The following is a 15,946-nucleotide window of genomic DNA, read 5'->3' on the forward strand; positions in this document are numbered from 1 at the left end:
TAGAGTGTCTTAGTGGCACTAATGTAAATGGGAGAGAGTAAACTGATTGCCATTATTTAGAATATGTATATTTTAAAAAACTAATCCATACTCTGAGTGGATTTCTTTGTGATGACTTTTCATATAAAAATACATTTATTTAGGATTTTAATCTAATTTCTAATTATATGCATTTTAATATCAATAAGACAAGATTAATAATGAATATTTTTATACTATAAAAACAAATGTGGGACTTCCCTGGCAGTCCATTGGTTTAGACTCCGCGCTTCCACTGCAGGGGGCACAGGTTCGATCCCTGGTTGGGGAACTAAGATCCTGCATGCCGCGTGTCATGGCCAAAAATAATAAAATTTGTTTAGAATAAACAAATGTATGGAGGAGGAGGGAGGGATGAATGGGTGGAACATACAGAATTTTTAGGGCCATGAAATGGCTCTGTATGATACTAAAATGGGGGATACATGTCATTATACATTTGTACAGCTCATAGAACATACAACATTAAGAGTGAACCCTAATAGGTATTCTGGGTGATAATTTTGTGTTCATGTAGGTTCATCCATTGTAACAAATGTACACTCTAGTGGGGGTGTTAATAACAGGGGAGACTATGCATGTGCGGGGGTAAGAGGTATATGAAAGCTCTCTGTACCTTCATGCTCAGTTTCTTTGTGAACCTAACTACCCTAAAAAATAAAGTGTATATATATATATATATATACATACATACATACATACATACATACATATATATATATATATATATATAAATAAAGTACTGGCTTTAAGAATTCAAGCTGGTTCTTCAAAAAGATAAACAAAACTGATACACCTTCAGCCAGACTCATCAAGAAAAAAAGGAAGAGGCCCAAATCAGTAAAAATCAGAACTGAAAAAGAAGTTACAACTGACATCACAGAAATACAAAGCATCATAATAGATTACTATGAACAACTGTATGCCAGTAAAACGGATGACCAAGAAAAAATGGACAAATTCCTAAATGTACAATCTGCCAAGACTGAACCAGGAAGAAATAGAAAATAGATGAATTACCAGTAATGAAATTGAATCAGTAATTTAAAAACTCCCAACAAACAAAAGTCCAGGACAAGATGGATTCACAGGTGAGTTGTACGAAACATTTAGAGAAGAGTTAACACCTATCCCTCTGAAACTATTCCAGAAAACTGCAGAGGAAGGAACACTTTTGAACTTATTCTATGAGGCCAGCATCATCCTGCTACCAAAACCAGACAAAGATATCACAAAAAAGGAAAATTACAGACCCATATCCCTGAAGAACATAGTTGCAAAACTCCTCAACAAAATACTAGCAAACCAAATCCAACAATCCATTAAAAGGATCATACACCATGATCAAGTTGGATTTATCCCAGGGATGCAAGGATTTTTCAGTATCCACAAATCAATATGATACACCACGTTAACAAAATGAAGAATAAAAACCATATGATAATCTCAGTAGATACAAAAGAATTTTTTTTAATAAAATTCAATATCCATTTATAACAAAAACTCTCCAGAAAGCAGGCATAGTGGTAACATACCTCAACATAATAAAGGCCATATATGACAAACCCACAGCTAACATCATACTCAGGGTGAAAAGCTGAAAGCATTTCCTCTAAGATCAGGAACAAGGCAAGGATGCCCACTCTCACCACTTTTTTTTTTTTTTTTTTTTTTTTGGCTGCATTGGGTCTTCGTTGCTGCGCGCGGGCTTTCTCTAGTTGCATTGAGCGGGGGCTACTCTTCGTTGCGGTGCTCGGGCTTCTCATTGCAGTGGCTTCTCTTGCTGTGGAGCACGGGCTCTAGGTGCACGGGCTTCAGTAGTTGTGGTGCGCGGGCTCAGTAGTTGTGGCGCACGGGCTTAGTTGCTCTGCGGCATGTGGGATCTTCCCGGACCAGGGATCGAACCTGTGCCCCCTACATTGGCAGGCGGATTCCTAACCACTGAACCACCAGGGAAGTCCTCTAGAAATTTACCTTGAAGATATATACTTAAGTAGTACAACTATGTATGCACAAGGTTATTCTGCCCACTTAGTATTTGTTCACGTTCTGTACTTTTCCCCAATTATCACTTTAAGGAATTTCTCTAGCTACCTCCTTTTTAAAATTTAACTTTTTATTTTGAGATAATTATAGATTCACATGCAGTTTTAATAAATAATACAGAGAGATCCATGTACCCTTCACCCAGTTTGCCTCAGGGGCAACATCTTACAAAACTGTAGAACAGTATCACATCCATGGAACTGACAGTACAATCCACTGATTTCACACAGATTTACATGTACTCAGTAGTGTGTATGTTTTTAGTTCTGTGTAGTTTTACCACATGTGTAGGTACATGTATACCCCACCATAGTCAAGACATGGACAGTTCCATCACTACAAGGATACCTTGGGCTGCCTTTTTATAACCATACCCACCTCCTTCCCAGCCTTGCCCTATTTCTGCCCCTTCCCTAACCCATGGCAAGCACTAATCTGTTTCCTATTACTGTAATTCTGTCATGAAATTATGAAGAATATTATATAATGAAATTACGAAGAGTGCTGAATAAGTCAGATAGTATATGGACTGTTTGGATTGGATTTTTGTACTCAGCATAATTCCCCTGAGATCTTTCCAAGTTGTTATGTGTATATTCATTCCTTTTTTATTGCTAAGAATATTCCATGGTATGAATGTACTATATCATTTTTGTTTTGTTTCTGAACCAGTCACTGCATTTTTGTTTTGTTTCTGAACCAGTCACTGAGGAACATTTGGGTTGGTTTACATTTGAGGGCTGTAAAGCTGCAACTATTGACTGAATGTTTGTGTCCCCCTAGATTCATATGTTGAAATCAAATCTCTAGTATGATAGTATTAGAATGTGGGCTTTGGGTGGTGATTAGGTATGAGGGTGGAGGCATCATGAATGGGATTAGTGCCCTTAAAAAGAGGCCCCAGAGAGCTCCTTTACCCCTTCAGCCATGTTAGGACACAGTGAGAAGACTGCTGTCTGTGAACCAGGAAATGGACCATCACCAGACAGTGAATCTGCAAGCACCTTGATCTTGGATTTCCCAGTCTCCAGAACCGTGAGAAGTAAATTTCTATTGTTTATAAGCCACCCAATTTATGATATTTCTGTTATAGCAGCCCAAAGGGACTAAGCTGCTATGAACATTTGTTTATAGGTTTTTGTGTGAACTTAAGTCTTCATTTCTCTGGGATAAATACCTAGGAGTACCGTTGCTAGGTTGTGTGGTAGTTGCATGTTTAGGTTTTTAAGAACCTGCCAAAATATTTTTCAGAGTGACTGTGCCATTTTGCATTCCCACCAGCAATATATGAGTGATCCAGTTTCTCCACATCCTTGCCATCTTTAGGTGTTGTCACAATTTTTTATTTTAACCATTGTGATAGGTATGCAGTAATATCTCACCATGGTTTTAATTTGCATTTCCCTGATGTCAAATGATGTTCATCATCTTTTCACATGCTTATTTGCCATCTGTATCGTCTGGTGAAATATCTCTTCGTGTCTTTAACCTATTCTCTAGTTGAATTACTTTTTTTTTTTAACTGTTGAGTTTTAAGAGTTCTATAGATAATTCTAAAATTGATACACTCAAACTTGATGGGTAAAACTATACATTTTTTCATGCTCTCGCAACATAGGTTACTCTTTCAAAAAATATTAACTCTTGAGGAAAAAAATTTTATTGGAAGTTCAGCATTGCTTTTCCTGGCCTTTTCTTTTATTGCATTCCCGTAAAAATAAAATGAAACTTTTAAATTAAAAGACACTCACTGACATCATCCCAATTTTATAATATTATGTGTACCTACTTTTCTGTGTGAATGTAAGCTGGATGGTAAGTTCATTAAAATTTCTTTTGTGCTTTGCTGCACTGATTAAATTTTTATAATGGACATGGCATTTTTACAAACATAACAGATGTGTCTTCCCTTCTAAAAACAAACACTGGAAGTCAAATACACCACATGTATTGTTCGAAGTGGTTAATTTAATGCTAGAACTGTAAATGATTGTTACTTTTACATATTTTACGCATTTTTAGTTAAAAGTGTTATTAACATCTCCGTATGAAGAGTCTTAAGAAATAGAGATTTGATACTTACTACTTGAAAAAAAAGAAATTTATCCTTGTACTCTAAAACTTGGTTCAAGCAGAAAAACCTTTTATGCCTTTATATAGTCCCTTACATTCCTCAAGGCTATATTTTAATGTATGGTATAGTAAAAAAGGTATAAAACAAAAAGCAATTCTATATTCCTACTGATTATTAAAAGAATTTCAAAAAATTTCGTAAGTTAAAATGCACCATAATTGTTGATAGGAAGGGTGAGAAGTTGTCATTTTTCTCAAGAAGCATGTATTAAGTCCTTCTTATGTGACAAGTATTATGCTGGAAACTACTAGCAGCTACCATACTTCATCAAATCTAATCAGATGCCTTAGGTTTTAAGATAACACTCATTTTATGTACCACCAAAAGAAAAAAAGGGGGGGGGGGCAGGGAGGAAGGAATATGCCAACAATTAAACTATAACACATTGTCTCCATATCCTGTAGCACTTTTATCTTAAAAGATCTTTTAGACTTTTAAAAAACTTTTATTATAATTCTCATAACATAAAATTCACCATTTTATAAAATAAAATTTTTTAAAAAATTCACCAGTTTAAAGTGTACGATTCAGTGGTGTTTAGCATATTCACAGTGTTGTGTGTCCATCACCACTGTCTAATTCCAGAACATTGCCAGTAAAGAAACCCTGTTGTACCTATTAGCGTTCAGTCCCAATTCCTCCCTCCCCCTCCCCTTGGGTAACTACTAATCTACTTTCTGTCTCTTTGGATTTGTCTATTCTGGACATTTCATAAAATGAAATCATACAATGTGTAGCTTTTTTTTTGGTCTGGCTTCTTTGACTTAGCATAGTATTTTCACAGTTCTTCCATGTTGCAGCATTTATCAGTGCTTCATTCCCTTTTATGGCCAGATAACATTCCATTGCATGGATATACCACAATTTGTCCATTCATCAGCTGGACATTTGGATTGTTTCCACTTTTGGGCTTTTATGAATACTGCTACTATGAACATTCATGTACAAGTTTTTGTGTGAACTATAGTTTTATTTCTCTTGGGTATATAACTAGGAACCGAATTGGCTGGATCATATGTTTAACCTTTTGAGGAACTGCCAAACTGTTTTGTTTTTTTTTTTTTTCCAAACTGTTTTTTGAAGTGATGGTACGTACCATTTTATAAGCCCACCAGCAATTAGGGTTTGTTTCTGTATACCCACAGCAACACTTATTATTGTTTGTCTTTTAATATAGCCATCCTGGTAGGTGTGAAGTGGAATTCCATGGTTTTGATTTGCATTGCCCTAATGAATAATAATGTTGAACATCTTTTCATGGGCTTATTGGCCATTCAGAGAAATGTCTACTCAGATCCTTTGACCATTTGAAGATTGCATTGTTTGTCTTTTTATTGTTGAGTTGTGATAGTTCTTTGTGTATATTCTGGATGGTAGACCTTTATCAGATACACGAATTGCAAATATTTTCTCCCATTCTGAGGCATGTGTTTTCACTTTCTTGCTAGTGTTCTTTGACTCACAAAGTTTTAAGTTTTGTTGAAGCCCTATTTATCTAGTTTTTCTTTTGGTTGCTTGTGCTTTTGGTATCACATCTAAGAAACTGTTGCCTAATCTAAGGTCATACAGGTTTATACCTATGTTTCCTTTTAAGAGTTTTATAGTTTTAGGCCTTACATTTAGGCCTGTGATCCATTTTGAGTTAATTTTTTGTATATGGTGTGAATTGAGGTTCCAATTTCATTCTTTTGCATGTGGATATTGAGTTGTCCCTGGACCATTTGTTGAAAAGACTATTCTTTCCCTCACTGAATGGTCCTAGAACTTTTGTTGAAATCCATTACCCCTACATGTATGGGTTTATTTCTGGATTCTCATTTCTATTCTCTTGGTCTATGTGTCTATGACAGTGCCACATTAATCTTGCTCCATACCACACTGTCTTAATTACTGTAGCTTTGTAGTAAGTTTTGAAATCAGGACATGTGAGTCCTACAACTTTGTTCTTTTCCAAGATTGTTTCAGGTATTTGGGGTCCTTTGCCTTTCCATATGATTTGAGAATCAACTTGTCATTTCTGAAAAAAAGGCAGTTAGAATTTTGACAGGGATTACATTAAATTTGTAGATCAATTTGGGAAACATTGCCATCTTAACAATATTGTCTTCCAATCCATAGAAATAAGGGATGTTTTTCCATTTATTTTGACCTCGAGTTTCTTTCAACACTATTTTGTAGTTGTCAGTGTACAACTCTTGCATACTTCTGGTTAAATTTATTCCTAAGTATTTTATTTTATTCTTTTAGGTGCTATTGTAAATGGAAATGTTTCTTGATTTTATTTTCTGATTGTCCATTGCTTCTTTCAGACTTTAAGCATAGGTTTTAAAAATTAATTTCACTCCTCTGTATCTATAGAAGGGAAAATAAAAGTGAATTCAGTTGCCAAGAACTTCTTCATGTTCAGAGTCCATCTCTTCTGAACCATTTCTTAATCCAAATTGTCAGTAGCTATGTCTTTCCTCACAGTATCATCCTCTGTTCTAACAGTGAACCGTTTCCTAACATAGTACTCCACTGCTGTAGGGATTTTCTTTCAAATTATCAACAAGTATCCTGCACATTTTTAATGCAGACACTTTCCTATTTGCCTTAGTTTCATTTTCTTCCTCAGTTAGATCAGATGCTTCTGAAAGTTAAACAGTGTCTCTTCAAAGACCATAGGAATTCCATGATAAACTGATGTTTGACATCTTAACAGATATCCTGCATGATTCATGAATCAGTCACATCAATTGCCTATGCTTCAAAATTTTTTATCTATTCTGAGGGGTTTCTTCTGCCTTCAGTTACATGCCTGGCACATGAGTGAGCAGTTCTTTGCGTATGTCACGAAGCTTCATCATCTTCCCTGGTTTTTCTCTTTATTACAGATCTCTTTTTTTCACAAGCACTTTTATGCTGTTTTACAAGAAATTATGAATTGCACTGATTCCTGTAATGAGTATTTGTTTTACTAATATGAAACTTATATCCTGCTGTCTGTTTTCATGCTTTTCTATGAACAAACTCTTAATTTTAAGGGCAAATTATACTACAATGTTTTTGAAGGTGTTTTAAGCAACATATAAATACAAGTAACTCAAAGTGATACCCGTACGAATACCTGTGACCAAGTTCATGTACGTTCATGCAAAAACAACTATGTCACACTCCCTCTTGGCTAGCTACAACCACAACACACATTAGTTCCAGTATTTTGAAATTCTATTGCATAAAATGATGACCACCCATTTTCTTGACTGTTGATCTCAAAAAGGTAACGTCATCCTTGCACAACAGTTTAATGTAACATTTTCTCTATGGGTATATGATAGTGGCTAAGTAATCTCTTTAGGCATTCCTTAAAATTAGGATATGTATTTACTTCCTCTTCATTTCTGCATTGACCCCTTTCCTCCCTACTCCAAACTTCTCTTCCTTATTATAATATTGATGATCTCACCATTCACTTATCAGTTCTCATAATCTACTGAATCATTCATGGCTCCTCCCACCTAACATTTTGCCTTCACCAACTCCTACCAGTTTAACTTTCTGAAGATCTCTACACGTGTTCCATTCTTTGTGTCCCTTCTACTGCTAACATGGTTCAGGTAGCTGCCATAGCCTTCTTACTGGTTTCACTATATCCATTTTATTTCCCTCAAAGTCATGTTTCACAGAGTCCTCAAGTATTTAAAATACAAACTAAGCATGTAATTCCCTTATGTAAAAGTCTTCAGTGGCTCACTTCCGTCTAAGAGTACGATTAAGAATGTCGTCTCTGAATTTGAAGACTTGATTTCAAGTCACAACACAGATGTATTGTTATGATTACAAGATCCTTTCCAGGCTCCTTAACATCAACTCTCAAGTCTTCTGTGGCCTTTGTCTATTCTTCTAGTCTCATTTCTTGCTTGTAGCTCCCTGTACCTTGGGTGCTGATTCTTCCCTCTCTGCCTTTGTTCATGCTGTTCCTCTGCAGAGCCTTGTCTGATTTTTGCCTCCTTGGGCATGAACGTCCACTAGGGTTCAGTTTAATGGTCACTTTTTCCCTGAAACTTCCCTAATTACCCCCCAACCCATACCTTCTGATTTGGTTTGGACACTTGTCCTTTGAGCTTCCATAATGCCCTTTACTTATTATTCTTATACTTACTGCATTTGATTATAATTTTCTGTTTGTGTTTATTTCTATCATATTCTAAGTTCCCTACGGGCAGGAAGTGGGTTTTATCACTTCAGGATAGAGGACACATAGAGAATACCCAGTAAATTGGGCTGAATGAATGACTTCTAATTTAATAATGTTTGTATTAGTACCATCTGAAGACGTGTATAGTCCAGACTCCATATCAAGACATTTAAAACAAAACTGATCTTTCTTGGTATAAAACAAAAATCCATTTTCTGCTCCTGATGACTAACTTATTTCTGCTAGGAACTACCACTCTCCCAGCCGTCTGGGCTAGAGAGTTTCATTGACCTTGACAAGTTCTTTCCTCCCCATATCAGTAAATTGCTTTTAAAATATCACTGTTAACTCAGATTTTAACATGCTTGTTATTTTTAATCGACTGTAGTAATTTTACATGCATTTAGGTCTATGCATATATGTATACATTAGCTGCTGTTGACATTGCAACAATATTGAAGAATATTTTGGAATAATCACCTGTCATCCTCTACCTTAATACAGCTTTGCTTATTTCCTTTTATAAGCGTAGTTGCATAGCTGCAGTCACAATGAACATAACCATTTTGGATCCTTATGCACCTTTTTAAAATGTTTTATTTTTAAATGAAGTGTTGGAATGAAGCTTGTTTTTGGGTCCCTTGAGGGCGCCGCACTGCCCTGCAGGCTCCGTAGGATCAGTATTTTCAGAGGTCAGCTGTAGGTCTTTGAAGGCTGGGATCTGTAGATCCCCCCGTGCTTTCCTGGCTATGCCACTCAGCTCTGCTGTATGGTTTGTTTCCTTAAGGCATAGCTGAGGACTTCATGTACCTTGCCTGCTTTCCCCACTCCAACTTTTTGTTTTGGGTAATTTCAAACCTACAGAGAAAGTGAAAGAAAAGGAGAATGAACACCTATATATGCTTTACCTAGATTTGCCAATCGTTAACATGTTACCACACTGCTTTATCTTGCTCATGTGGGCACATGCTCCCTCCGTTTACTCATGTATGTGTGTTTTCTGTTTTGCTCAACCATCTGAAAGTAAATTGCAGATACCATGACACTTTATCTCTAAATACATCAGCATGTATCTCCTAGGGATAAGGATGTTTTCTTACAAAGCCGCACCATTATGACCTCAGGAAATATAACCTTAGTACAATATTACCTGGTAAGTATTGAATGTTATGATTTCTCCACTTTTCCAGTAATATCCTAGGTTTTTTTTTTTAGGTCCAGTCCAATCAAGGATCCCACAGTGCGTTTAGTTTTCAATCTCTTTGGTGTCCTTTCATCTAGCAGAGCACCCCCCAACTTTTCTTTTTCTCGCACTTGACATTTATATATTTTAAGCACCCAAGCCACTTGTTTTGTTAAATGGCTGACAATTTAGATTTCTCTGATTGTTCATTGCTATCATATTCAGGTAAAACATATTTGGCAAGAATACAACATAAATAATTATCTTTTTCGGTGTGTCTCATCAGGAGGTCACTGTCCTTTTTGGACACTGAGAGACCCTTATGAAAAAGATGGCCCCTATGTCCTTTTGACATCCTGGTAGTCTGTCACAGCTTCCTTGCTCTGTGTAAAACAAGATGTTCTGAGTTGCTTTGGTATATTTCATGCCCATACCCAGGATCAGCTATTTCTCCAAGAAGTCCTGTTTCCTTACACTAGAAAATGATGTTAGAGAACATAATCTGGGCCATAGGGGTGCCTGTTGTGATTGAATTGGTCATTGTTTCTAACCCTCTTCACTAGACAGTTAGGAATTTTTTTTAAAGAAAAATGTACCTTAAATTTATCTTATTTTGTACTTCACACATAAGAGTCAAGGTTTCCATGTACTTGATTTTGTATTTTTATATCTTATGATGAGAATATTGGTTCCTAATTTATAGGAACATAATTGCTTATTTGCTTTTTCCTATTATATGTTTTAATTTCAAGCTAATAGTATCTATATTACTAAGATAGGGTAAGTTAAAATAGCTTAAGATTTGTTTTTAATTATTTTATCTTGAGAATATATCCCAGAGTCAAAGTACTATGCTTAAACTTCACCTCAACTCTGTTCACTTCTACTTTCGTAAGTAACCATTTTTATTTTTAGATTATCTTTCTGTTGATCTTTAAAACATATGCAAATTCAAATAAATTCATATTCCTTTTTAAGATAAAAGGTAACATACTATGCACTATTTCACACTTTGCTTTTTCCACTAAATAGTATATCCTGGAAATCACAACACAGCAGTACATAGAGATCTTTCTCGTTCTCTTCTACAGCTGCATGTTACTCCACTGTGTAACTATGTTAGACATTTAGATTTAGTCTTTTGCAATTACTGTGTTATAATCTTTATATTTTAAAAATATGTGTAACCTAAGTATATACTCTCAAAGAACTGAAAACAGGATTCAAACAGATACTTGTGTGCCAGTGTTTACATCAGCATTATTTCCAGTAGTCAAAAGGTGGAAACAACCCAAACGTCCATACAGATGAATGGAGAAACAAAATGCAGTACATACATACAATGGAATATTACTCAGCCATAGAAAAGGGATGAAGTTCTGATACATACAACATGGATGAACCTTAAAAAACATTATGCTAAGTGAAATAAGCCAGACACAAAAGGGCAAATGCTGTATGATTCCACTTATAAGAATAAATCTAGGATGGGCAAATTCATAGACAGAAAGTAGATTAGAGGTTTCCAGAGACTGAGGGGAAGGGGAGAATGTAGAGTTACTGTTTAAAGAGGGTAGGGATTTTTTGTTTGGGCTGGTGAAAATTTTTGGAAATAGTGGTTGGTGATGGTTGCACAATACTATGAATGTAATTAATGCCATTGAATTGTACACTTAAAATGACTAAAATGGTAAATTGTAGGTGACATATATATTTACAATGAAGAAAATAGTTATATATACATACATATGTATATGTAATTAGTAGTAAATCTCTTTAAAACATTACAGGTCAATAATTAATTAGAAATTTGGGAGAGACTATCCAAAGCAGTTGCGTTCCTGGAGCATTTAGCAAGAACTCTAGAGCTCATTTTGGCCTGAAATAGGTCTCTAAGCTTAGACATTAAAAGGGTTCTTGAAACATCTGTATCTTTTGATCCTGACATAAGATGATAAAACATTTGAAACCTGAATGTGACAATTACTCTTCCATATCTTTTCCTAACACCGTTGTATTTTCCTGTATTTTTTAGTCAGCAAAACTATGAAGTTAACATTGTCATCTTTTGGTACCTGTTCTCATTTTACAAAGAATAGGCTCAGAGAAGATGCCTTTCCCCAGGTCACATAGCTGTAAAGAACACAGGAGTTCTTTCGTGTCCCAGTGCAGTTCTTACTGAATTATCATTAATTACATAATTATTTAATGAGTGTCTACTGTGTGCTAGCACTGGGAATATAATAATGAATACAACAAATTCCATGTCCTTTCTCAGAGCCTATAGTTTAATAAAGGAGAGCGCCCCACAGTTATCATACAGTATGACAAGGTGGGTTAAAGTATTAATACGACAACTATGAGAACAGTGCAGAGGGACTGTTTGAAACAATGTATAATATTCAGAAACATCTGATATCTGGTTCAGTTTATACTTCTATAACCACGTGAGTAAAACCTAAGCTTTCCATCTTCTTTGGAAAACTGCTAGTTTTCAAAGACCTTATTAGCCTTTCGCAGCCTCAAACCAGCCACTTATCGCTAGTATTTGCACACTGTGGGTTGAAACTTATTCAGCTCTGGAAAGAACTTGTTTTCCCCGGCTGTGGAAACAGATCTGCCATTCCGCCTTCATGGGCCTACTGAAGTCCAGCACTGTGTAACAATACTCCTGATGCAAAGTAGGTGCTGAATAAATGTTTATTCAGTAAGTGAATAAAGACTTCCCAGATCAAGCCCTCCAACTGAATTGAAGCAATTCTGCTTCTGCTGTATTACGTTACCTGCACACGGATTTCCTGGTATTCCTGTGGCCTGGACACTGGTATTGTTACTTTATTTTTTGTTATTCTTTACTAATTGAATATGATCATATTCTCCAAAAAAAGGTCAACTTTCTTGTTCCAAAACATCTCAAACTTCCATATCTAGAACTTTTACAAGAAGCACAAATATTCCCTCTGTAATGTTTTATAAGGGTACCATTGAAACTACTGAAAGATCAAACATGTTAACATATAGGTGTTTGATTTTATAGTTAGATATGTTTGTACTGTTTTGTAGAGTATGCAAGGTTTTAATGGTTTTAGGATCTTTTTGGTATTATGCTTCAAGGGAAATTAAATATTTGTTATTTTATCCTAATTTTCAGGTAAAGAAGATACTCCCTCATTACTTGGTCTCTGTGGGTCTCTGACATCAGTGGCAAGTTACAAATCTCTAACAAGCCTAAAATCTAATGACTACCTTGCAAGTCCTACAACAGAGATGACAAGTCCAGGTCTAACTCCATCCTGAAAAATTTTATGTAAAAGCCAAAAGTTTTTATGTTGCAAATGTTCTATTTATGTAAGTTTGACTGCTGGGAAAACATCCGGAATTTTATATTGTTCTGGCACATGTCTGGAATTGTCGCTTATATTAGAGAATTCAGTCCACTCCATGTAAACTTCTGAGTGAAAAAAAAATGACTCTGCCACTTTTCATTTTAAAATTCCTATATTTGTCACTGAGGAAGTTTAAAAATGAATAGGCTTAAAAAAAACTTTCAGAGATCCTCTAAGTTAATAATCCATGGCAAATTGTACATATTTATTATTCAGCTGATTTTCATATATTTAAATGTATCATAATTGCCAGAGACCGAGTTCAAGGCTTAAGCTACGTATTTTCTTTTGCTCTTTTATTCAGTGATTAAATTTTCTAAGAATGAGTTACTTCATTTTTCATGAATTTCTTCCCAGGTTCTGATATTTAAATGCCTTGTCTTTAAAGTGAAGAGAAAGGTTCTTAGCTGCAGTTTCACAGTGGCTTATTCAGTTTTTCTTTAACAGTTATCATTTGGCATCAACCTAACATTCCACTTAACATTTTATAAATTTTGTAGGATGTGTCGTTAGGCAGTTACTAAATTTGTTAGGGTCACAGGGGAAGTATTTTACAGTATTTTAGACCATTAAGGTAAAGTGAATACATTTGTTTTTGTTTTTCCAAGATTTTCTTAAAAGTTTATCAATTTCAGAATTGATAAATTTATGTCTCATAAACTGGAAACATTTTAAAATGTAGAACAGATGTTGAAAAAGTATTTAATTGGGAAAGAGTTCAAATTCATTTAAGGATCTGAGACGCTTTTAAAGTCAGGATCAGTAGGCTAATCACCATACTTAACAGTATGTCTGACGTCCAGTGCTGTTTTTCTGCCTCGTATGCAAGAGTGAATTGTGTCATACATGCTTTACAGTTTCTGTCATTAATCATACCATAATCTCATTTTTAAATTGATGTTAATGTTAAAAAATTACTCCACTTCTACAGGTAAAAAATTAGTTTTCTTTTTTTAAAAAGCCATGAGCCGTCTTTTAAATTTTTGCAAATTTTGGAACAACTGTACATTTGTCCCTAAAAACTCCACCATATTGAAAGAGAAAAGGTATGAAGTATATTTTCTATAGTAAGTAATATGAGGAAAACATGATCAGCTGTGCCAAAGAAGTTTTATACATTGTTTACATGAAGAGGCTACTACAGTACTTATTGGGGACTTCATATGCTATATTTATTTGTTAATAAAACATTACATTCAAACTTAGTAACTTCAACATATAGAAAGAATGTTCCTCCTAAAATATTGTATTGAGAGGAGACAAGCAGCACTTGTTACAGTCATTCTTTGTATTAGAAATGTGGGAGTGTCGTGGTTCTCTGAAATATTTAGAGCTTTACGCTCGTCATTTGGAATTTAAGATAATAGTGACAAGGCTAGTCTTATATGTTAAGACCATTCAAACAGTGTCATTTCAGGGACAAAGGCAGCCTGAAATCCCTTAAAATAAATTATCTTAGATGTACCAGAACATGTTCAGAGCTTTATTCCTTTAGCTTGAGGCTTTAGTACTTGCAGTAATGCAAATATTGAGAAATGGTACCTTTATTCTGTACACATTATTGTGAGTGAGAGGTATCTAAAGCAATTTGTAATCAGCATGGGGGAACAGAAGGAAGGTTTAAATGAGGACAGTGGAAACCTTGGGAGGAGGGAACGAGAGAACGGTCAAGGAGGGGAATTTCAAAAATTTTAGGCTAGCCTTAAGCACTATTGCTGCTTTCCTAACAGCTATCAGAACGTTTAAATGCTTTCACTCATGGTCCACTCTCAAATGTCATTTATTATCCTTCAGTAATTAAAAAAAAAAAAGTCATTGTTAAATTTTTTCCATACATTTTTATAATATAGAAAGGAAATACAAGGTTCCATAATTGATCAAATTTTTCAGATTTGCCTAATGTGTACAATAACTTGTGCATCTTAACATGCTGCTAAATGCAGATTTAAACATGACATCTGAGGATAGTGACTTTTTCTCCTTTCTTGGAGCTCTTGGTATAAAATTCATCTGCTAATGTGACTTCAGGTTTCTACACAGTTCATTTCACTAGTTATAGAGGTAGCTTGTTAATGTTTGCACGAGGTATGTCTCAATCTTTAATTTTAGGTGGTAGTGTTTCTTGTTCACACACCCTCCCCTAAATAGAATGCTGAACTATATTCTACTATTTCCATGTGTATTTTGTTGCCTTGATGTACGATACTTGTTGCATGTATATTAAACATTTTGTACCATGCAGTAGTAGTCTTATTTTTTCCATGACAAAAAGTTACTTTATTCAAGGTGTACAGTGAACTTTCGTTTCATCAAATGTGGTAAGTGTATATTAACACCTAAAATACTAATATGGAAATGGTTTCGGAGAAATCCTCATTTCGCATCAAATTAAATACTTTTTATTTTTTTGAAAATGACATGATATGCTTTAAAGCTGACAACATCTGCCGAAGTGGTACGGTACAGTAGTGGTTTTGGCAGTGTTCTGATTTTATTATGTAACAACCATGTTTGTTTTCTCACCTGTAAAATGGAAACATCACCATCTTCTCAGCACCTGCCTGATGGCATCAGGATGTCAACATTAAATAACATCATATGTATAAGTTCATAAGTGGTAAGTACCAAATACAGACTACTATTAATTATGATTGACAGAAACCTTAAAAATGCAAGTAGACTCAGCTGGTTTTTATTTAAGTCATCTTTATTAGATTTACATACAAGTTTTCAAGTGGTTAAAAATGTTTCTCAAATTTACAACTTATGTAAATTCTTTGTTAAATTTCCTATTGTTATTATGACATAGTATGAGTGTGTTTCATGTTTGGTAATTGCAATCATTGTTGCTTTTGTTGTGGTCATCCATGTACAATGCTTGGTGTCAGTCTATTTATCTCTTGTAAAAATAAAATACAGTGTGTGTGTGTGAAAAAAAAAAAAAGAAAATTTGGTTTTAGTAGGGGAAAAGATGTAAATCA

The 15,946-nt window shown here is 34.9% G+C and overlaps 1 protein-coding gene across 7 annotated transcripts in view; it reads left to right on the plus strand.

The window, feature by feature from the left end:
- Positions 1-15,204, plus strand: part of RUNDC3B (RUN domain containing 3B) — a 152,822-nt gene extending 137,618 nt beyond the window's left edge. For 4 of the 7 annotated variants that reach the window (XM_082398483.1, XM_082398487.1, XM_082398485.1 and 1 more), the window contains one exon: positions 12,731-15,204. In XM_082398483.1, the coding sequence (XP_082254609.1) occupies positions 12,731-12,876 (146 nt within the window). In that variant the 3' untranslated portion in view covers positions 12,877-15,204. Of the gene's footprint in view, positions 1-3,010; positions 5,264-12,730 lie in introns of those variants that run through there. The other 3 variants (XM_082398482.1, XM_082398486.1, XM_082398484.1) reach the window with 1 other exon arrangement.
- The last annotated feature ends 742 nt before the right edge of the window (positions 15,205-15,946 follow it).

The sequence above is a fragment of the Balaenoptera borealis genome (assembly GCF_965194805.1).
Source record: "Balaenoptera borealis genome assembly, chromosome: 7".
NCBI lineage: Eukaryota > Metazoa > Chordata > Mammalia > Artiodactyla > Balaenopteridae > Balaenoptera > Balaenoptera borealis.